The 24,904-nt window shown below is 50.0% G+C and overlaps 1 protein-coding gene across 2 annotated transcripts; it reads right to left on the bottom strand.

The window, feature by feature from the left end:
• Positions 1-412: 412 nt before the first annotated feature.
• Positions 413-24,579, bottom strand: LOC116952555 (interleukin-5 receptor subunit alpha). Of its 2 annotated transcripts, none has more exons than XM_076074403.1 (11): positions 23,665-24,579; positions 13,399-13,482; positions 11,880-12,043; positions 10,967-11,147; positions 10,243-10,366; positions 9,387-9,580; positions 8,586-8,731; positions 7,693-7,840; positions 5,192-5,312; positions 3,179-3,263; positions 413-2,311 (listed from the first exon to the last, which is right to left on the bottom strand). In XM_076074403.1, exons 2-11 carry the CDS (start codon positions 13,472-13,474, stop codon positions 2,189-2,191), a joined length of 1,362 nt encoding a protein of 453 aa, XP_075930518.1. In that variant the 5' UTR covers positions 13,475-13,482; positions 23,665-24,579; the 3' UTR covers positions 413-2,188. The 2 variants fall into 2 exon arrangements, with proteins under 2 accessions (XP_075930518.1, XP_075930517.1); XM_076074402.1 differs by lacking the exon at positions 23,665-24,579 and adding an exon at positions 22,226-22,597.
• Between the last annotated feature and the right edge of the window lie 325 nt (positions 24,580-24,904).

Here is a 24,904-nt window from a genome sequence, read left to right on the forward strand (position 1 = left end):
AATTCCTTTGTCAAGGCGCTTTGTTACTCTCACACAGCTTAAAGGCCGTGATCTGAACGTGGCTCTTTCACTCCAGCGCTGTCCTACCAGACAGTCTCGCAACCCTTCACCTGATGAAGGCCGCTTGTGTTGTGGCCGAAACGTCGTGAGAATATTATTGTGTTATTTTATTTTATCAATTTATTATTTTATTCTCATTCTACGTGACTTTACCGAAAGAACCAAATAAGATTAATCATGTTTACTCTTCTTTGGTTCTTTCGGTAAAGTCACCACGTAGAATGAGAATAAAATAATAAATTGATAATATAAAATAACACAATAATATTCTCACGACGTTTCGGCCACAACACAAGCGGCCTTCATCAGGTGAAGGGACGAGACTGTCCAGACTGTCCAGACAGTCTCGCCCCTTCACCTGATGAAGACCGCTTGTGTTGTGGCCGAAACGTCGTGAGAATTTTATTGTGTTATTTTATTTTATCAATTTATTATTTTATTCTCATTCTACGTGACTTTACCGAAAGAACCAAAGAAGATGAATCCTTGCAGTCACGAAAGCTTTAAATCGAAATCATGTTTACTGTTGAAATAACAGCCCCTGTGCGTCACCATGATCCGTGTGCTTGCCTTGCTTGGACCCACGTTGCTGAAACCATGTCCCCATTTTAAAAATACATATTTAAAGTTATATGTCATTTTCAAAATGTAAGTGCTGTAATGATAAAGAAAACGTCTCACACGGATACACGGAGCAGGCATATAAAGAGCCACTATTCAGGCCCTACAGTGTATGGTATTAACGCGTCTTATTTTTTGACATCTCGTTCGCATTGTTTAAGCCTTTTAAGTCTCGTTTTGTCGCCTGCGTGCATGCATCAGTTCGCTTTGTGCAGTACTTGGTATCTCGTGACGTACATTCCAGGGGAAAAGTGGAGGAACCTGACTACAGGAATAGATCGCAAACATGGGGATACGTTATTTTTCAAGTGAAAACAGGAAAGTCATTGTCGTACATTGCTTCATTTTACTACGCTCTATAACCTGCTGCATGTTATGTAAATTAATTCCGAGCATGCCTGGCTGGCCTGATAGCCAGGGGAGGTGCTTTGTAATCTGTGATTGCCATGATGCCCACCTATTGTGGCACATTTCCGACACGTGGTCAGCAAAAAATGTAAAATATATATAAAACGTCAGGAGCCCTTTTGAGTCTTCGCTGTGGAACTTTTTGTGTTTTTTTTTTAAACTGGTGGGGGGTGGTACAGTGGCGCAGTGATTAACACAGTCGCACCTCACGGCAAGATGCTTCTCGGCTCGATTCCCGACTCGGGTGGAGTTTGTATGCTCACCGCCTGTTCATTTCGCCTCCAGGTTCACATTGGCCACACCACACATCCCAGTGCTTCACAGGGCCCGTTTAAGGGTGACAACAAAAGGCAACGTCCGCGTCACTACTGGGAAAACTTGGCAGGACCCTCCCGAGAAGAAAGATCCTTTCGACTCGGTGAGGCTGTCCCTGGGTAAAACAGGCGTCGTCTAAATATTGACAGGACACTGCACCCAGTTAGCTTGGGCTAACCCCTCCATGGGCACCGTGCGCGTGCCACTGTCGGTGACGATGTGCAGGGCGTGTCGTTGTGTTTCGCGGCTCGCCTTGCAAGGCCTTTCTCCGATGCACTTTTTTCGCACCGTACGTAGACAACCGTGCTAATCGGAGGCGCACGGGGGGAAGGACAGCTGAACGCGCACACAGACACATGAGGTTCTGCTGTGCGGTGCATACCCTGTCGCCAAACTACTAAGACGATATCAAATACACGCAGAGCTCACGGCCACGGCTAACATCAGTGGCAAGTGGCATCTGAACCGTTTCCTTGCCCCGCCTACATTCACCAAACCGCACTGAACCAGCGTGGAGAAGTATGGCCGGAAAGTCCCCACGACCGGCGCAGCATGGGGAGGCCTTCATCCAGCGGTGGATTGACAAATGCTGTGCACGTTTGTCAGTTATTTAAGAAATATTACCACAATACTAGTTTTCAAGGCGGTATTGTGCGATAGTCATTGCTGCCAACAACTCAATGCTACATTCCTCGGCACACCTGTGCGTGGAAAGCAAGTGAAATCTCACTTCACGTTTCGTATATACACTTCGAAATAATATTTATATTTTGCGCTAATTGGTCTATTGAGGGGGGTCTCGTGGCTGCAGCAGGGCGGGGAGAGGCCGCAGCAGTTGGGGAGAGTCCAGCTCCTCCACCAGGCTGTAGGGGTCCTGAGCCTCCACGTGTGGCGCACAGCCAGCTGCCTGCACCAGCGGCACACGGGAGAATCCGCGTCAACGCGGGAAATGCAGCGCGGAGCATCGCCCGGCCGATGCGCACACCTCCTTCATGAATGGAACATCAGAGACGCGGGCCACGGTGGTGCCATTGTGGCCGTCCAACCCAAACTTGGACCATGAAAGTCAGCCATATAGTCAACCATATAGTCAACCATAAAGTCAACCATATAGTCAACCATAAAGTCAACCATAAAGCCAACCATATAGTCAACCATATAGTTAACCATATAGTCAACCATATAGTCAACCATAAAGTCAACCATGTAGTCAAGCATAAAGCTAACAATATAGTCAACCATATAGTTAACCATAGAGTCAACCATATAGTCAACCATATAGTCAACCATATAGTCAACCATATAGTCAACCATATAGTCAACCATTTAGTCAACCATAACGTCAACCATATAGTCAACCATAAAGTCAACCATATAGTCAACCACAAAGTCAACCATATAGTCAACCATATAGTCAACCCCACTGCAGTCTGCGCTCCTTCAATGGAGAAGGAGGAACAGACACACGACACAAACTCTCTCCTGAAGCCCTCTCGTCGTGGCCAGCAGCGGCAAACCTCGGCATTGACATTCAGCTGCGGAACGTCGTGCCTTAAAGCAAGAATCTAAATAATCGGCCAATAACAGCTTAATATATATAGGACCGCAGAAGTTGGGCAATTGTTGGTACTGGCTCCACCGCGTGGCTGCGATTCCTCCGCGCGCCTCTGAGTCGTCCTCTCTGTACGAGCGAGCGAGCGATCTCGGTGCAGCGGTGGCGGCGCGTTGCAAGTTTAAATTATGAAGGGCACATGAAGGGAATTGCATCGCGCACCTTAACGGGATCAATGTTTCTCTTGAGAAAAGCATCTAATGGTCCAGCAGGATCTGGTATATCCGGCCACACTTGAACCTTCATGCTGAAAGACACAGACACGCACACGCGTAAACATGCAGCACAACGGTCAGTCGTGACTGACTGTGCCAGGCTAATTGAACAAGTGTAATAATTTTGATTTAAAGCTTTCGTGACTGCAGTGATTCATATTCTTGGTTCTTTCGGTAAAATCACGTTGAACCAAGAATATAAGTGTAATAATAATAAGAATATAATAATCATCATCATAACAATAAAATAATAATCATCATAACAATATAGTAATCATCATAACAATAAAATAATAATACACCACTGCTACAGGGTTCAATCTGGAGGCCCGATGGGATAGGTGAAAAGTGGGCGGTGGAAGGTGACGTCACAGGGTGGTGACGGCACAGGGAGGTGACGTCACAGGGAGGAGACGTCACAGGGTGGTGACGGCACAGGGTGGTGACGGCACAGGGAGGTGACGGCACAGTGTGGTGACGTCACAGGGAGGTGACGGCACATGGAGGTGATATCATAGGGTGGTGACGTCACAGGGTTGTGCCGTCACAGGGTTGTACCGAGACTCGCGCTGCATCGCTTGTGGTGTCCGCTTCCCTTCACGCTTGGCGCGATGTAAATTTACTTGAACACAAATACAAGAAATGGCTTTTATAATAAAAGGAAGTTCATTTCCTGCCACAGAGCTTCAAGTTTGTTTCCTTTTACAGATATGCGGCTTTTTATAAATTGTGGTTAAATGTGAACTGTCGATTTTTTTAAATCTATTATTCCGTTGTTATTTCCCCTCCCACTATTCTATCCCGTCTGTGCTGCTGGTGGTGGTCACGTCAGGAGTGTCCATTCGACTCTTTGTCGCAGTGCCACTGCTCGTGTTAGAGGATGGCCCGCAGGAACGGGCATGGCAGAACTACTTCTGAGATCTCTTCAAGTGAGCCCTGGCCGACAAAGTACGAAGCAGAATTTCCCCACTCGCCATGCCAGCGAGAGGTATGTCGGTCGCCTGAGTCAAACTCTGTTGATATTTTAAATTCTCAGATGTAAAATGATGCCAAATTAAGTGCATTACCATTTTTTACGTGATTATTTTTGTTCGGGCTGTCAATGGTCACCGGGTTGAGACCATCAACTCACAGCACACAAGTGGCCAGTTTAATCAAAGGTGGGTGCCCGGATTCAAATCCAGGTCTTCAGAGATGTTAGGTCACACCTCTGAAGTGAACTGTCCATCTTACAATACAACATTTTCACACCGTGACATACGCAAACTTTACTCAAACATAAGCAAAGATGAGCCAAGGGTAAAGAAGACGGTGACGATGAAGGCCTGTGACCCATTGCTTTTAAAGTGGGATTAATGGATCATGCAGGATCATTGTGTGCTGTGGAACACCTACATCCACGAGATTGCAAGGTGTATCGGAGACAGCAGTACAGCAAGTGGGTTCCTGACCGATCTGTGCCGACCGTTTGAGTTTTATCCCCATGTACGCGTGGCGGATTTTCTTCGGCTACTTCCAGTTTCCTCCCACAATTGAAAAACAAACTCAATACAAAAACAATTGGACAAACATCACAATGCAGAACCCGCATGGGAAACCGTCTCGGGACTTGGCGAGGCTTTGCTGGATAAAGCACATTCTTATTTTAAATTGATAATCCTCGTAAGGATTCCTGCAGTCACGAAAGCTTCAAATCAAAATCCTCGTGAGGATTGAAGGATCTCTGTATGTACTGGCGCTTCCTTAAATGCCTCAGCAACTGAAAGCGCCTTGTTGCATCCCATCTCATCCATTCCATTGCTGTGCGGAATTCTATCCACGGGAACCCCAGTGGCAGCTGTCCCTGTGCGGCACAAGGTGCGCGCAGCAGCGGCCTGCGGCACCACGATGATCGTGATGACAACGGCGGCGGTAATTAAGATGTCGGTGACGGTGACAACGATGACGGTGGTTTTGTTACCGGGGCCAGCGCCACACGAGGAAGGAGATGGCGGTGATGACGGCAAGAACCGCGCCGAACGCGATGACGAGCGGAGCCATGGGCGGCCCAGACACTGGGGGTCCTGGGTCCGGGGACTTGGCTACACACAACAAAGACAAAGACACAGGTCACCCATACAGCCTCAACAGACCGTTGGGACAAGTGCTGCCAGTGAGCACAAATGGACGCCCAACACGTGACACGAGGGGATCGTGTGGCCAGCGTCACTGACCTATGAAAATAAAGACAAAGAACCCCCGCATATCCTTTAACAGACTCTTGGGGCAATTGCTGTTAGCGAGCACCTATTAAGGCCAGAACGGCACGCAAGGAGCTGGGTGTGTTATTGTACAGGTGTATGGACACACAGGTAGATAGATGTGTAATTGTACAGGTATGTGGACACACATAGTAACAATCTTCAAGAAGGGGGACGAGTCTTGCTGTTGAAACGACAGGGGGGGATCTCCCTCTTGTCCATAGCAGGAAATATGCTGGCCACATCTTGCTCAATAGTCTGAGCCCTGTTGCTGAGCAGGTACTGCCAGAGACGCAGTGCGGATTACCACCATCACGGGGCACAGGAAATGTGATCTTGGCTGCCCGACAGAATCAAGTAAAGTGTCGAGAGCGGCATCAAGAATTGTTCTTTACATTCATCGACCTAACCAAGGCATTTGGCTCCCTCAACCGGGGAGCTCTTTGGAGTGTCCTAAAACGTCTTGGATGTCCGCAGAAGTTTGTCGCCATCCTGCAGCTCCTGCACAGTGACACGACCACCACCGTGCTGAGTAGGGGATCTGAAACGGATGCCTTTCAAGTCCGAATGGGTGTCAGACAGGGTCGTATGATCGCCCCGCCTCCCCCACCTTATTCACCATCTATACGGTCGTGGTCACCCTCCTCATCCACGGTCGCCTTCCATCTGGCATCAGCATCCAGTTCCACCTGGTCGGGAAGCTCTTCAACCTCGGACGTTGTCGGGCAAAGAAGAAGAAGGAGAAGAAGGTGACCGCAAAGGGCATCCACGGCCTGCAGATTGCATTGTGGTCGCTCTGCACAGGACATCCAGGTGACCCTCGGCGTGTTGCACTCTGCGTACGAGAGACTTGGCTTAACCTTGAGCAGCACCAAAACCAAGGTCCTCCACCAACCGCCATCCAGCCAGCTGAACATCCCCCCGACTATCTACGTCGATGGAGAGGCCCTTGAACACGTGGAGTATTACCGTTGAACACGTGGAGTATTACCCTTGAACACGTGGAGAATTACCATTGAACACGTGGAGAATTACCATTGAACACGTGGAGAATTACCCTTGAACACGTGGAGTATTACCCTTGAACACGTGGAGTATTACCCTTGAACACGTGGAGTATTACCCTTGAACACGTGGACAATTACCCTTGAACACGTGGAGTATTACCCTTGAACACGTGGAGAATTACCCTTGAACACGTGGAGTATTACCCTTGAACACGTGGAGTATTACCCTTGAACACGTGGAGAATTACCCTTGATCACGTGGAGAATTACCCTTGAACACGTGGACAATTACCCTTGAACACGTAGAGAATTACCCTTGAACACGTGAAGAATTTCCCTTTCCTCGGGAGTCATCTCTCCCAAACGGCCACTGTCGATGAGGAGATTCAACACAGAGTCCAGTGTGCAGCGCCGCCCTCTATAGACTGCGCCAGCGCCGTCTTCGACGAAAAAATATCTCCGCAGGACGACAAAGCTCCTAGTTTACCAGGCAGTTATCATCCCAATGGTCCTCTTCTGCAGCGAAACGTGGACTGCCTACTGGCGCCACGTCACTACGCTCGAGCGCTTCCATCGGCGCCGCCTCCGTCAAATCCAGGGGATCGCGTGGGAAGATCGCTGCAACGATGCGAGTGTCCTCCTGCAAGCTGACACCGCCAGCATTGAAGCGGTACTTTAAAAAAAAACAACTCCGATGGACCGGCCACTGCATCAGCAAGTCTGAGAACCCCCTTCCCCGCCAGATCCTTTTCTCCCAGCGGACGAGGGGAGGGACAAAGGAAGCGGTTCAAGGATACCCTCGAGTCCTCGCTGATGCGCGCAAAAATCATCCTCCAACACCGGGAGGAGGAGGAGCAGCAGCAGGCTGCCGACCGCCTAGGGGTGGCACCGCAGCATCCACCGGGCCCGGGGCCCACGTGGAGACCCGGCGTCGCGATGCCGAAGCGGATCACCGCCCAAAAGAGAGAGGGAAAGGAAACCAACCCGTCACTGCGGATTCCATTTCCACCTGGGACGGCGTGGCACCCCCAGTGCCCAAAGATCTGCGGAGCCACAGTTGGACTTCTCAGCCACCTCAAAAGCCACCGATAAATCTGATGGATGTTATCCTCGAACCCCGAAGGACTGCCGACGACGATGGACACGCAGGTAGACAGGTGTGCGACTCTGCAGGTGTACGGACACACAGGTGCTCGTGTGTACGATTGCCTCACGCGAGTAATCCAAGTGCGACCAAGGACTGCTAAAGTTCTTGAAGTAGATGGGGATGGCACGGACGGACACGCGGTAGGGAAGCCCTGGGTCCACGACCAGGTCCAGCGTGGTCCTCTTCTCTATCAAGGTGTCAGCCAGCACCTGGGGCTGTGAGCGTCACAAGTGAACAGCAGCAACAGCAGCAGCAGCGGCGGCGGCGTTATTTTCCAGCGACGGTCGGGCGGTGATGAACACGCAGGGATAGCGCCGCACCGGCTTGATAGACCTACGCCGGCTGAGAAATGTCCCGGTTTGTTCTGTGGACAATGTGGCAACCGTAACCGATGGATGACAAATACTGTTACTGTTTCTCTTGTTTACAAAGAAAAATATCGCAGTATCAAGGCTATTTCAAGAAGGGTCCTGCCAAGTTTTTGCAGTGTGGGGGTGGCAATGTTGCTGCTATGTGTAATGCAAAGTGGGTTATGTTCAGTGTCATTTTTCAGCACTGGAATGTTGTTTTGGCTCATTCCAGTTACATTTTATGTTTTGCTTGCTATGAGAGTAAACTGGAGAACCCCATGCAGATCACGGGGAGAACATATACACTCCACTCACTCCCTCACATTCTCACATACTCGCGGGGAACACCGAGAGAACATTCTAACTCCACACTCGCTCACACACTCACACGATAGAACAGGGGGAGAACATACCACCTGCACTCACTCGCACGTTCACTCGCTCACGCACTGGCTCATTCGCGCTTCCACTCACTCACTCCCGCACCCACTCCCACCCTGCACAGCGGGGCAGAGAACGTGCACAGGAAGAGCGCCCGTGTCGGGAATCGAACCCAGCCCCTCCTGTGCTGTGAGGCGCGAGCATCTGAACTCGTGACGGCACCGCGCACCTCTGCTCCCGCGCGGGGGATGACGAGGCGCGCATGGTACTTGATGAAGCTCAGCAAGCGCGTGTTGTTGGGAGGGTCCCAGACGAACACCATGTTGGACAGGTTGAGCACGGAGGCACGGAGCCCCTGTGGAGCACTCGGCGAGACTACGGGGAAGGGGGGGGGCACAGACGGTCGCTCGGGGTCACGTGGCTCAGTTGGGGGTCGCACGCAGCACGGGGTCACGTGGCTCAGTTGGGGGTCGCACGCAGCACGGGGTCACGTGGCTCAGTTGGGGGTCGCACACAGCACGGGGTCACGTGGCTCAGTTGGGGGTCACACGCAGCACGGGGTCACGTGGCTCAGTTGGGGGTCACACGCAGCACGGGGTCACGTGGCTCAGTTGGGGGTCACACGCAGCACGGGGTCACGTGGCTCAGTTGAGGTCGCACGCAGCACGGGGTCACGTGGCTCAGTTGGGGTCGCACGCAGCACGGGGTCACGTGGCTCAGTTGGGGGTCACACGCAGCACGGGGTCACGTGGCTCAGTTGGGGTCGCACGCAGCACGGGGTCACGTGGCTCAGTTGGGGTCACACGCAGCACGGGGTCAAGTGGCTCAGTTGGGGGTCGCACGCAGCACGGGGTCACGTGGCTCAGTTGGGGGTCACACGCAGCACGGGGTCACGTGGCTCAGTTGGGGGTCACACGCAGCACGGGGTCAAGTGGCTCAGTTGGGGGTCGCACGCAGCACGGGTTCATCCAGCAGTGGATGGATCATGGCTGATTGATGATGATGATGCGTGGTATCGCTGCGAGCGTACTTGTTTCCAAAGGAGTGATGTCGAGCAGGCTGGGCCGAGCCGGCTCTCCGCTGGGCAGAGTGCCGTTAACGAGGATCGCGAAGCTGTTGGCGTCTCTGTTCAAGTCCACGATCCTCCTGCTGACGCAACTCGTGCCCGGCAACATCCTCTCGTCGTCCCCACACCTCGTCCAGAGGAGGGGCTCATCCAAGTACCTGTAATTAAATGGCAGTCATTACGTCTTCGGAGCTATTGCGTCCTCGTCGTCGTCGTCGTTGCGACTTCACCATCACCCAAGCGCATGGGGACCCGACGGCACGAGGTGCAGGCTTGCAAATTGTTAACGCCACTCCCGGCGGAATGACCTCCACCGGAGGGCACTCGCCCGACTCTTCCACGCCGGCCTGGACGTCTTGGAGGAGGTGTTGCGTTACCCCCAGTGCACGCAGCCTGTCGGTCGATGGCGCTGTGCCCATTCATGCTGCTGAGTGGACAGAGGCAGCGGAGGGGGCGGACCTCTTTGACGACCGCTTGAACCGCAGCGCCGGGAACTGGAATCGAACCGGCGACCTCTGGATTGCGAGTCTGGCGCGCTCAGCATTCAGTGGCGGAGGCAAGAGGGTGGATGGTGCAGCATTAACAGCCCCCACCACCAGCACCACCCTTCCCCTTTAAGGCCCGGTAATGTGTGTGTCTATTCAGATTTACCGCGGGGAAAATACGTTGATTCTTTTTTTCAAGGAACGTCGGGCCCTATTTATGAAAATCTGGCATTTTGGGACTGCCTCTCCCACCCCACTTCCCACTTGAGAAGTTCCTAAATCCGCTTCTGGTTACCCTGAGACCACGAGCCGTTGCCAGCGTGCCGGAAACTCACACGGCGTAGTAGAGGGAGTAGTTGGTGCCCGGGGGAGCTTTCTCCCCGGGACTCCAGCGGCACTCCAACGCCTCCATGTCACGGTAGACACACGAGACGTCACGGGCCGCCGTGCCGGGCTCGCCTGCACACACACACACACAGATCCCCCGTGTAGCCTCGAACAGACTGTTGGGGCAAGTTTAACACGTAGTAGGCTTTTGCGACCAATATTCATAAAACAAGTTTTTTGGGGTTAGATTTCGTAAATATAAATGTGCCGTTAAGCCACCACCAACTTCTTTTAGTGTTTAGTTTGTTGTCCTTCCCCCGCACCCCCGATTAGCACGGTTGGCTACGTACAGTGCGAAAGATGTCTAACATAATACTTAGGCACATCGTGAATTTACAACAACACACACACACATCTCAATGAACGGCTATCCGTACCACGTGGCAGAGGTCACGGCAACAGACTCACGGCACGAGACGCAGGAGCCTTCGCCGAGCTGCAGATTTGGCAGGGGATTGGAGTACTACACATGACTGTATCACGACCTCGTTTAGCGTCAATTTGATTCGCGCTCACTTCCCCAGGAACGCATCTTGAGCGCTAAGCGGGAACTGTCTGTATGAGGTTTAGGTGTATTACCACCGACGGACCGTACCTTTACGGACACACCGGTGTAACTTCAAGCCGAGCCAATTCCCGAGTGAGATTTGCGTTTGCGCTGGTGGGTCCTACCGACTGGAGGCTTGGCGAGCGGTTTTGTCCACGCGCTGGCGTTGCTCGCGCTGTCCAGCGATGGGCAAGGGCACGTGCCCTCGTCGTCGTAGGCCACGGAACGCACGGACACGGTCACCTCCTGGTCCGGCCTGCCCAACACTTTTCTCCCCTTCTTCTTCTGCTGGCAGACACAAGATCCCTGCGGAGCGTCGCGCGCGCACAGACGACGGACAGACGCGCAAGATCCTTGTCGTCGGCCATGATCTAAGCGGTCGGTGTCTCTCCCGCTCTCGCAAACACAGGAGCAGTCCATCTCGCTCCTGCACACAAGTTGAATTCATAATAATAATAAAATACAAATATATCGGCGACAATCGTGCAAATTGCACCTCGAGACACTGTGCAATTTGTAACGCACGCAGTTTTATTTTTTTCAGAGGCGCGGGAAACCACAGACAAGCGGGGAAGGCAGCCAGAATCGGCACCAACAATTGCCCAATCTCTGTGGCCTATATTGCGATGTTTCGCCAGCTCGATGACTGAACGTTGACACACGTAGTTTGTTTAGCGGTATCACTTGATCTCATAAATCGTTCTGTGATATCAGTTTCGTTCTAACTCTATTTAGAAAAAAACAGATGACGTACGAATGTGCTTCGACTTGGAAAATCGGCACAAGAAGAAGCTGGCAAAGAGCGGTGTAAGTTACACCAGAAGCAATTCGAACACTTGGATGCAACTGGGAGGATAATCTAATGCAAAGTTCTTGAGTAAGTCTCATGGACAGTGCTAAATTGAATAAAGGCGCGGATCGCTCATATCGTTGACAAAGTTACACGGCCCGTAGAGAGAGAGAGAGATTGGGCCCTTGGGAACGACAGGGTCCCCAAACCCATGCTGTCTATTTTCCCGGTTCTCCAGGCCTACCAACCTCACACTGAGACCTCGCGTCCTTGTTAGCAGGCAAGCACAGGCGGAGTTGGTAGAGCAGACTGTGGGCGGGCTTCTCTTGCAGAGGCACGGGTTTCCATCGCACGGGCAGCCTGATGCCCTCCACGTAGGCTTCGAGACGAACCTGGGTCGGTGGCTTCAAGTCTGAGCGATAACAATGAGAGGAGCAGCCAGCCACTAGTACTAGTCATCTCAATGACTCTAACCCAGACCAACCACTAGTACTAGTCATCTCAATTACTCTAGCCCAGACCAGCCAGCCACTAGTACTAGTCATCTTAATTACTCTATCCCAGACCAGTCAGCCACTAGTACTAGTCATCTCAATGACTCTAACCCAGACCAGTCAGCCACTAGTACTAGTCATCTCAATGACTCTAACCCAGACCAGCCAGTCACTAGCACTAGTCATCTCAATGACTCTAACCCAGACCAGCCAGCTACTAGTTCTAGTTATCTCAATTACTCTAACCCAGACCAGCCAGTCACTAGTACTAGTCACCTCAATGACTCTAACCCAGACCAGCCAGCCACTAGTACTAGTCATCTCAATGACTCTAACCCAGACCAGCCAGCCACTAGTACTAGTCATCTCAATGATTCTAACCCAGACCAGTCAGTCACTAGTACTAGTCATCTCAATGACTCTAACCCAGACCAGCCAGTCACTAGTACTAGTCATCTCAATGATTCTAACCCAGACCAGTCAGTCACTAGTACTAGTCATCTCAATGACTCTAACCCAGACCAGCCAGCCACTAGTACTAGTCATCTCAATTACTCTAACCCAGACCAGCCAGCCACTAGTACTAGTCATCTCAATTACTCTAACCCAGACCAGCCAGTCATTAGTACTAGTCATCTCAATGACTCTAACCCAGACCAGCCAGCCACTAGTACTAGTCATCTCAATTACTCTAACCCAGACCAGCCAGCCACTAGTACTAGTCATCTCAATGACTCTAACCCAGACCAGCCAGCCACTAGTACTAGTCATCTCAATGACTCTAACCCAGACCAGTCAGCCACTAGTACTAGTCATCTCAATGACTCTAACCCAGACCAGCCAGCCACTAGTACTAGTCATCTCAATTAACTGAGGTTGATGATTATGGGACAAGTAGCTAAGGCAGGAGGAGGTCTCCGGAGCCGCGTGAGGCTCTTAAAGGAAAATCATTGTCTCTTCTTGTTATTTTGGTTGCCGACCCCTGACCATGGAAGTCCGGTTCACCATGGAAGTCCGGTTCACCATGGGAAGGGTCAGCAACCTGCGGCTTCCCAAGCCACATGCGGATTATTAAAATCCTGTTTCGTGACGTTACGTATTAATGACCACCGTTTCGAATTCAAACGCATTGCGGCTTATCGATTTTTTTGTACAGAATTTGAAGAAACAAAATGCTCTTCTTGTTGTTCTCGTTTCTGACCCAAGAGCTAAGAGGACCCCCGTGTGATTGTGACCACGATGATGGAGACGATGACAGTGACGCTCCTCTTACCGAGCTCGGGTCGGCAACGGCTCGCAGCGCCGAGGAGCAGCAAGATCACACACAGGCAGCAGGGGGACAGCGTCATCACGGCAGCTGTGACACAACACAAACATCACGGCAGCTGTGACACAACACAAACATCACGGCAGCTGTGACACAACACAAACATCACGGCAGCTGTGACACAACACAAACATCACGGCAGCTGTGACACAACACAAACATCACGGCAGCTGTGACACAACACAAACATCACGGCAGCTGTGACACAACACAAACATCACGGCAGCTGTGACACAACACAAACATCACGGCAGCTGTGACACAACACAAACATCACGGCAGCTGTGACACAACACAAACATCACGGCAGGTCTGACACAACACAAACATCACGGCAGATCTGACACAACACAAACATCACGGCAGATCTGACACAACACAAACATCACGGCAGCTGTGAGACAACACAAACATGACGGCAGATCTGACACGACACAAACATCACGGCAGATCTGACACGACACAAACGTTCAAGGGACGACGCCAGTCACAAATGAAGTCCAGGCGAACACGTGCTCCCAGTACGGTTGACTTTTTAGGGTTTTTTGATACCAATTTTTATCTGAACATTGTTTTTATTTTGCGTATGGCTCGCACGTGGTGTAAACTCCGTGGGTGGACTGCACCCCACAGTGTGACTCATTCCACAGTGACATTTGTACCTGCATTGCCACACAGCTTCCTCTCTTAGTCACACACGCACACACATCTACCTGCCTCCCACTCATAGAAATTATAATCTCCCCTATTATCCACAATACTCTCCCCTATTATCCACAATACTCTCCCCTATTATCCAGAATACTCTCCCCTATTATCCACAATACTCTCCTCTATTATCCACAATACTCTCCCCTATTATCCACAATACTCTCCCCTATTATCCACAATACTCTCCCCTATTATCCACAATACTCTCCCCTATTATCCACAATACTCTCCCCTATTATCCACAATACTCTCCCCTATTATCCACAATACTCTCCCCTATTATCCACAATACTCTCCTCTATTATCCACAATACTCTCCCCTATTATCCACAATACTCTCCCCTATTATCCACAATACTCTCCCCTATTATCCACAACACTCTCCCCTATTATCCACAATGCTCTCCCCTATTATCCACAATACCCTCCCCTATTATCCACAATACTCTCCCCTATTATCCACAATACTCTCTCCTATTATCCACAACACTCTCCCCTATTATCCACAATACTCTCCCCTATTATCCACAATACTCTCCTCTATTATCCACAATACTCTCCCCTATTATCCACAATACTCTCCCCTATTATCCACAATACACTCTCTCTATTATCCACAATACTCTCCCCTATTATCCACAATACTCTCCCCTATTATCCAGAATACTCTCCCCTATTATCCACAATACTCTCCTCTATTATCCACAATACTCTCCCCTATTATCCACAATACTCTCCCCTATTATCCACAATACTCTCCCCTATTATCCACAATACTCTCCCCTATTATCCACAATACTCTCCCCTATTATCCACAATACTCTCCCCTATTATCCACAATACTCTCCCCTATTATCCACAATACTCTCCTCTATTATCCACAATACTCTCCCCTATTATCCACAATACTCTCCCCTATTATCCACAATACTCTCCCCTATTATCCACAACACTCTCCCCTATTATCCACAATGCTCTCCCCTATTATCCACAATACCCTCCCCTATTATCCACAATACTCTCCCCTATTATCCACAATACTCTCCCCTATTATCCACAACACTCTCCCCTATTATCCACAATACTCTCCCCTATTATCCACAATACTCTCCTCTATTATCCACAATACTCTCCCCTATTATCCACAATACTCTCCCCTATTATCCACAATACACTCTTTCTATTATCCACAATACTCTCCCCTATTATCCACAATACTCTCCCCTATTATCCACAACACTCTCCCCTATTATCCACAATGCTCTCCCCTATTATCCACAATACTCTCCCCTATTATCCACAATACTCTCCCCTATTATCCACAATGCTCTCCCCTATTATCCACAATACTCTCCCCTATTATCCACAATACTCTCCCCTATTATGCACAATACTCTCCCCTATTATCCACAACACTCTCCCCTATTATCCACAATGCTCTCCCCTATTATCCACAATACACTCTCTCTATTATCCACAATACTCTCCCCTATTATCCACAATACTCTCCCCTATTATCCACAACACTCTCCCCTATTATCCACAATGCTCTCCCCTATTATCCACAATACTCTCCCCTATTATCCACAATACTCTCCCCTATTATCCACAATACTCTCCCCTATTATCCACAACACTCTCCCCTATTATCCACAATGCTCTCCCCTATTATCCACAATACTCTCCCCTATTATCCACAATACTCTCCCCTATTATGCACAATACTCTCCCCTATTATCCACAACACTCTCCCCTATTATCCACAATGCTCTCCCCTATTATCCACAATACACTCTCTCTATTATCCACAATACTCTCCCCTATTATCCACAATACTCTCCCCTATTATCCACAATACTCTCCCCTATTATGCACAATACTCTCCCCTATTATCCACAATACTCTCCCCTATTATCCACAATACTCTCCCCTATTATCCACAATACTCTCCCCTATTATCCACAACACTCTCCCCTATTATCCACAATGCTCTCCCCTATTATCCACAATACTCTCCCCTATTATCCACAATACTCTCCCCTATTATCCACAATACTCTCCCCTATTATCCACAACACTCTCCCCTATTATCCACAATGCTCTCCCCTATTATCCACAATACTCTCCCCTATTATCCACAATACTCTCCCCTATTATCCACAATACTCTCCCTATTATCCACAATACTCTCCCCTATTATCCACAATGCTCTCCCCTATTATCCACAATACGCTCTCTCTATTATCCACAATACTCTCCCCTATTATCCACAATACTCTCCCCTATTATCCACAATACTCTCCCTATTATCCACAATACTCTCCCCTATTATCCACAATTCTCTCCCCTATTATCCACAATACGCTCTCTTTATTATCCACAATACTCTCCCCTATTATCCACAATACTCTCCCCTATTATCCACCATACGCTCTCCCTATTATCCACAATACTCTCCTCTATTATCCATAATACGCTCTCTCTATTATCCACAATACTCTCCCTATTATCCACAATACTCTCCCCTATTATCCACAATACTCTCCCCTGTTATCCACAATACGCTCTCTCTATTATCCACAATACGCTCTCTCTATTATCCACAATACGCTCTCTCTATTATCCACAATACGCTCTCTCTATTATCCACCCTTCCACCGCGCGCAACTCCACATTGCTCGTTGGTTTGCAAAATGGCAAAAAGGATTGTTTTTTTTATTCTCTCACATCCTCTTACACAGCAGATATCATCGTCGTCATCATCAGCCATGAATAATTGACTGCTGGAAGGCTTTCCCGTGCCATTGCCATCTCGCGGTCGATAAAGAGCATCCGTCAAACACCTGCGCGCCGAAGCTGATCTCATTGTTGTCCTTTGAGCTGTGTTTTCTTTACGATACAATCACTTGGCGTTCTCTTTCCCCCGGTGGCTTTAGAGACTTCAGCATGTCTGTCACTTTCTTTGACATTATTTATCCACCCAGGCCCGATAGAATAACTGTGGACGTCACCCAAGCAGCCGGAGCCCCTGGAGAAACAAAATTAGTGCAGATATTCACTGTTTGCGCATAAATAAAATAACCGAACCGTAAAAAACGGAGCAAAAATTTATTTTAAGAATCACAGATCCATAGCTGTCAACCTCTTATCAGTGCCCTGCCTTATTACAGACCAACTCAGACCTTATTGGGTTACCCCGTGCCCTTAGAAATCTCAACGTTCATCCTACAAAGTCCCATCACAATTGAGAAACACAAACGCAAGCGTGTTGTTTTGGTGCCCGTATTGAAACGGCTGTGCGCCTTGTGGACCTGCAACCTCAATTTCCCTGCACAAGCAAATGGCTAAACCGTGTAAAAGGAATCGATCACAGATATCTATTATCAGTGCACTAAATGAACATTTATGTCCAAAATGTCAACCTGAAATATTTCCCCTGGCCACGAGGAAGTTGGCGATTGTGCGAGTCGGGCGGGGGCGTGGGGGTGCCGGGTTATTTGCATCGCACGCGGCTCCCTCCTCTAGGGTCACGTCCGCACTATTTTGAATATTTATCGGATTTTGTTGTGCCATGAAACCATGGGCCACGTGCCCGTGGTTCCAGCCCCTCCCCCCTCCCCCCCCCAGAGCACCGACCATCGGAATGCAATGAGACTGTAACGAATGGAACATGTAAAAGTGGTGGTGCAGTGATTATCTGGCGACCCGAGCTCGATTCCCGGCCACGGCGAGCGATTCCTAAATCGGTCCTGAGTTGACAAGCACGTGCCAGGCTCGGGATACGAATCCACTTGTACGAATACTCATGTCTTTCTCGTGTAACATTTAAAACAATGACAGATGATTTACAATCCTTTTACAATGGACTCTTGGATGTAGGCCTCTCCATGCCACGTTGATCACAAAGGTTGTATGACCATACTTCACCACAATGGCCATTGTGGATTGGTGCATGTGTGTGCGCAACTTTGATTGTTACACTCTCGTAAGTGTGTGGTTTCTCCGGGCACTCCGGTTTCCTCGCGCTTTGCATTTTAGAATCGTTCATGGAAGAGTCCAAACATCCCCAATGCATGAACCCTTCTGGAATTGTGTATTTTAGACTATGCAAGTCTCTTTCCGGATAAATACATTTCCCGCATTATCGCATTTGTCAATACCTACGTGGAGTCGAGAACAACTCGGTCAACTTTAAGTGTTGAATTTCCACAACGTATGCAGGAGAGCCCATTAGAGCATGCGCACTACTGTCGTGTTGTCCACCTGCCTGTATAAGCACGGCGAACTTTGTGTTGCAATAGCAGTGTGCATATACAGCGCAGCTCCATGCGCCTGCATCTCACGACGCCGTACGGACACGACGGCCACATTGATGTCATCGCGAGAAAGAGGCAGAAAGAGGCAGTCGTCCTCAGTCATGGGCACAGGAGCAGGGCGAGGCCTTTGAGCCTCGACTTGCACAGAGGGAAGGGAGTCGACAGCACGGATGGCTGTGGGAAGGCAGTTTCGGACCGTGGGGGCAGCGGAGGAGAATGAGCGACCTCCCACTGAGTGTCGCTCACTTGCGGCTTCAGCACAGGGCTTGCTTGCTGGGCAAAGAGTTCGTGGAGGGTGAGTTGAGATGCAGGCACACAGGCAAGTCCATGGAGAGATAAGGAATGTATGTTTGTTGAACTTCTTTCGCGCCGTACGTAGTCAACCGTGGCAATTAGAGGTGCGGGGAAAGGACAACCAACTAAACACAAACAAAACAATATTGAAGATGGCGAGTGCGATCTTGAAATGGATATGGGATTGGGTTGGGGAGCCAGTGGGGAGATTGAAAAATGTGTGTGTGTGTGTGATGGTCTCATTCATTCAATGAATGGTTTGGGTTTGGCCACGGTAATGATCTTGTCAAAGTAGATGTCGTGAGATCCTCCACCACCCGACATAGCCACACATATTAAATTGTCGCTCGGTGTGCAAGCATCGCAGTGCGTCAGTTGTCATTGTTTGAACTCGGCGGTAAATATTGAGGATAAATGTCACAACTAGAGTTAGCAGCAAATTAGAAATGCGAAACTGTGCCAGCGATCTTCAGGTCCTGCTCCAGGAAGTCAGAATGAGCAGGGTTTCACCACACAAACTGCGCAGATCGTCACGTGGCCTAAGAATAAACTCAATTCTGAATTGTTACATAGGCTGTGAAGACCCACGTGTTAAGAAGTTTAAATTGCACGATTTTGCGGCTGCCATTTGAATGCATCACATGATGATGTTGTTATTGCTCCGCTTGCTTGCCTGCGGGAAGCCTCAACCGAGTCTCAAGACTGCTTTCCAGGAGGATCCTGCCACGCTCTTCACAGTAGGGGAGGGGTGAGGGTGGTGATGCTGCTGCTGTGTAATCCTAATTGAGTCATTTGCAGGTAGTTCTTCAACGTTAAGATCTTTCACCAGTACCGGTTACATTGTACGTTAAGATCTTTGATCAGTACCGGTTACATTGTACGTTAAGATCTTTCACCAGTACCGGTTACATTGTACGTTAAGATCGTTCACCAGTACCAGTTACATTGTACGTTAAGATCTTTGACCAGTACCGGTTACATTGTACGTTAAGATCTTTGATCAGTACCGGTTACATTGTACGTTAAGATCTTTGATCAGTACCGGTTACATTGTACGTTAAGATCTTTCACCAGTACCAGTTACATTGTACGTTAAGATCTTTCACCAGTACCAGTTACATTGTACGTTAAGATCTTTGACCAGTACCGGTTACATTGTACGTTAAGATCTTTGACCAGTACCAGTTACATTGTACGTTAAGATCTTTCACCAGTACCGGTTACATTGTACGTTAAGATCTTTGACCAGTACCAGTTACATTGTACGTGTGATTTTTTTTCACACATAGAGAAGGAAACTTGAAAACCCTGAGAAATCAACCCATGCAAAACAGTGGGAGAACAAACACACCCCAATCTAGAACGGTGCCTTAGTTGGGAATCGAACCCAGGTGAAGCACTAGTACAGCACACCGGTGTGTTGGAGAGCCAAGCCACAACATTTACAATCTGAGTACGACGTTTCGCCAGTAATTACAACTAGCTTCATCAGGCGACAGCCAGATTTGTGAAGAAATCCTCCCGTTTCGTTCCTTATAAATATTAGGGTTTTTTTTAATTCTCTTAAAATGCGTGCTCAAATACAACGGTGTAACGTGGGCTGTGATGCGGGCACACGTCAGAGCCGAGCTGTAACAATGACTCATTGTTAACGGACACTCTTAGACAGTCCGTTCGGGCTATCGGTGCGAAGAATCGAACCGTTGAGCCGGTGACTTTGCGGCTCGAAACCGCGAACCCCATGAGCGTGCACTGTACACGTAAGCATGGTGCAGCGATACCCTTCGCATTAGTCCAGATAACGCGCCTAGCGCTATTATGGCTGTTGGCGAGCACCTATTATGGCTCAAATGGATTCCATCAATGCACTGGTTTCACATTTTAATAACGTAAGAGAAAACTTAATAACCTCTGGCCAAACATTCGAGACTCAAATATTGCACACCGCCTGGCTTTGACATTCCACCTCAAAGACACCGGTGGGAACATCAACCGCATCGGAACATCAGCGGGAAGACGATACTGCACCACATCCCCTTCACGAATGGACAATTCAAGATCCGAGTCACAGGAGCGCGATTGTGGGCATGCAACCCAAACTATGGACCGTGCAGTAAACCCGTAGGGACACGGAGACGCATCGAGAGCCACATCAAGAAACATTCGACGAGCCACACCAGTGCGACCGTGGCCATGCAACCCACAACTATGGACCATACGGTGACTCGATATAGACACATACAGAGAGACTCACAGAGAGACTCACGGAGTGACCCACGGAGATAGCAAGCCACTATGCGACCGCTACCATGCCACCCGAGCTATGGACCATTCAGTAAAGCACTGCGGTCTGCTCTCATTCAGCCGATGAGGAAGAGCGGCACAACGCGAACTCTCTCCCTCTCCTGAGGCCCTCTCCTCGTGGCCAGCAGCAGACCTCGAGCCCCTGAATGAGCACCGCTGCCACCCGCAGGAGTTGCAGGCGGATCGCGTGAATTGGGGCTCACGTTGACCGAGGCGGCGAGGTCCACAACGCCGCCAATCAGTGGACATCCTCCTGGGACGCGTTCCGAGAGGAGATGGAGCGATGGCATCGGCTGGTACGCAGGCAGATGCTAGCGGTGAATGGGTACATCACAGAGGCTTGGGGGAGACCTTCAGCACTGGATGGTGATGCGTAGTGAGTTATGGGTCAGGAATTGAACTCGGTTCTCGGGGGGTAATAACGCCTTGCAGCGATCAGTCACTTCCACCACGACTACCCACAATACTGCACACATAACACACAGGGGCAGTTTAAATCGTATCTTCGTATTACCGGTAACCGTATTGGAAGAAAATAACGGTTACCGGTTTGATGCACATACAGAAATATCTCGCGAAAAACATAACATGTTACTCTGAGCAACTGGAGGAGCTGCCATAGTGGTGTCATGGTCCGCACGATGGACCTGCAACCCAGAGAACGCAGGTTCGATTCCATCTCCAGGCGCGGCACTTGAAGCAACGTGTTGCGGTAAAAAATCGCACTCTGACTTTGTGCAAAAAATAAACCTCCAGCAGCTCCTGAAGAGCAGCATTGTCCATGACACACCAATTCAGACCGTGTTTGTGACCCCGAGCCTCTATGCATCTCGACGTTCATCTTACAAAGTCCCATCACAAGGGAGACACGCAAATAGACACCAAAAAATATGCGGCCGTATTTAAACGGCTGCACGCCGTATGGACCTGAAAACTCAAATTTCCCTGCTCAACAACGCCCAGTGAACCGTGTGGGTTGACGCGGTGTGCGCATAGACACGACTGAGATCTCCACCTTACGGGCTTGGACCATGAACACGGCCCTCGTACAACTGCGCTGAATAACATAACACCGGCACGTGCGTGCATGCGAAGGCGCGTTCATTGGAAACGCACAGACAATGCACGTTCATTTCAGTTCCACCTACCTCGCGAGACGCGTTTGCGGACAGAGTGGACGACGTCAACGCACAGCTGGCATGTGGGATTCCAACTCAGGTGTTCGGCAGACTTGTCCCGATCAGGATGGAGGAATTTTAGGCTACGGCGGTAGGGTTACTGACAAGCCCCAGTCCACGCGTTTCATACATTACACTCATGCCGCTGAGCAGCAGTGAATCATCATCATCATCTCTTGTGCAATCTTGATGGTCACAGCCATCGCTACAGGTGCTGCTGTTTGCCGATAACGCCGCCTGCTCTTTATATATATACGGGGGAGGAAAACCCAACAATAAATAATTATACGTGTAATTATTTAAATATATGTGTGTGTGTTTCCCCCTTTATTTTGTCGGTTTAATCAGAATACTCTGACCCCCCCCCCCCCCACGTGCAACGTGTTAACTACTACGGCCATTCTCAGGACAATAAGACGCTCGGGACAATAAGACGCAGCGGAGAGTAAGACGCACGCGTGTCTTGTGTCAATGAACTTCGTTCAAATTTTCTCACGACAAAGATGCCCCGAGATAGCCGAACAGCGGTTTGTGCTGTTAGCGAGCACACACGCGCACACACCTACACGCATACACACACACACGCGTACACACACGTGCACACACGCGCACACACACACGTGTACACACACACACACCTACACGCATACACATACGTACACACACGTGCACACACACATACACACGTGCATACACACCTACACATACACACGTGCACACACACGCGCGCACACACACGTGCACACACACACGTGCACACACACGCATACACATACACACACGTACACACGCACACACACGTGCACACACGTGCACACACACACACGTGCACACACGCACACACACGTGCACACACACACGTGCACACACACACGCACACAAATAAATAGATCCCCCGTATAATCTTAACAGACTGTAGGGGCAAGTGCTGTTAGCGAGCACCTATGAAGGCCGGCACGGCACACGAGGGGGTCGGTGGCCAGCACCACGCCCGGCCGCCTTTGTCTCCCTAGTGGCGATGTTTAAACACCCCACCAGGTACTCATTTGAGGCTGAGTCGACCTAGCGGAGGACCCTGGACCGGTTCAGATAATCGTCACCGGTGTTGGCCGTGAGCGGGAATCGAGCCCGGGTCGCCAGGTTCGTAGCGCAGCGTAGCGCTAACTGCTACACCACCGCTCCCCATCACACACGCGCACATGTACACACACGCATGTACACGCACACACGCATATACACGCACACACGTACACGCGCACACATACATACACACACGCATACACACACATGTACACGCACACACGCACGTGCACGCACACACGTACACGTGCACACACGCACACACACATGTACACGCACACACGTACACGCACACACATACATACACACACGCACACTCGCGCACTTACCGGCATTGTGATGAATTTGCCGGTCCGTGACGGCCCCGCTGCCGTCCCCGGGACTTCTTCTCAGAATAAATTTCCCCGCACGACGTTTCCGCAGAGAGAAAGTGTAGTGTGTGCGTGTGTGTGTTAGTGTGTGTTAGTGCGTGTGTGTTAGTGTGTGTGTGTTAGTGCGTGTGTGTTAGTGTGTGTTAGTGTGTCACAGGTGCTGGCCAAAGTGACACCTCGGGATGGAGTCATCATGTTGGGTGACTTCAATGCCCGAGTTGGTCATGATGCTGGCACCTGGTCTGGAGTGATTGGAGGGCATGGGCCAGATAAGCTCAATAACAACGGTAGGAGGCTGCTAGATTTTTGTGCAGCCCGTGGGCTTGTAATTACCAACACGCTGTTCCGGCATCGGCACATCCACACAACATCATGGATGCATGCCGGGTACAAGAAAGAACATCTGCTGGACTACATAGTGACGGACCAGCAGATGCGAGCCCATGTCCTTGACACCAGGACCTACCGTGGAGCTGATGTGCCCTTTGACCATCGACTAGTCATCTGGAAGATGCACCTGCCATTCTTCCACTCCGGTGGTGGGTGTACACCCAGGACCCCATTCCAACCTAAAGTGGCCTGGGTCTCAGTTATCTGATGAAAGTTGCAAGTGAGAATTTCATCATCGCTTGCGGCTCGGATTGGCATCGTCCCCGACTCCTCCTGATGTCGAGGGTAAATGGGCGAGGTTTAGGACTGTGACTCATGCAGCTTCAATGGCTGCTTTGGGTACGCGGTCCAGACCTACACAGAGACCCTGGCTGACAGAGGAGGTGTTCAGGATGGTTGAGTAAAAGCGACAGGCCCACTGTCATTGGCTACAGAATCCCACGTCAGAGAATGAGGAGGCTTACCGCAGCCTTCGCTCGGAGGTTCAGAGAGCCGTGAGGCGCTGCAAGGATGGGTGGTGGTCGCGGGTTGCTGAGGAGATGGAGTCTGCCTCAGTGGCCCGCGATCACAAATCTCTATTTAACTCCATCAAAAAAGTTACCTGCAGCGCCACACCTATTACCATCATTAGGGGAAAAAACGGTGATCCCATCTCCGACCCCCAGGAACAGGTTTGCAGATTTGCTGAGCATTTCTGTGAGGTCCTGGGGGAGGGAAAATCCCTCAGCCAGGAAAACATCGTGGCACAAAGTGAGGATTACCCTGCTGAGGCTGCAGTTCCTCAAATATTGGAAGAAGTCACCCCCTG

Source organism: Petromyzon marinus, chromosome 47 (genome assembly GCF_048934315.1).
Source record: "Petromyzon marinus isolate PM22_M1 ecotype Great Lakes invasive population chromosome 47, UKy_Petmar_22M1.pri1.0, whole genome shotgun sequence".
NCBI classification, from domain to species: Eukaryota; Metazoa; Chordata; class Hyperoartia; order Petromyzontiformes; family Petromyzontidae; genus Petromyzon; species Petromyzon marinus.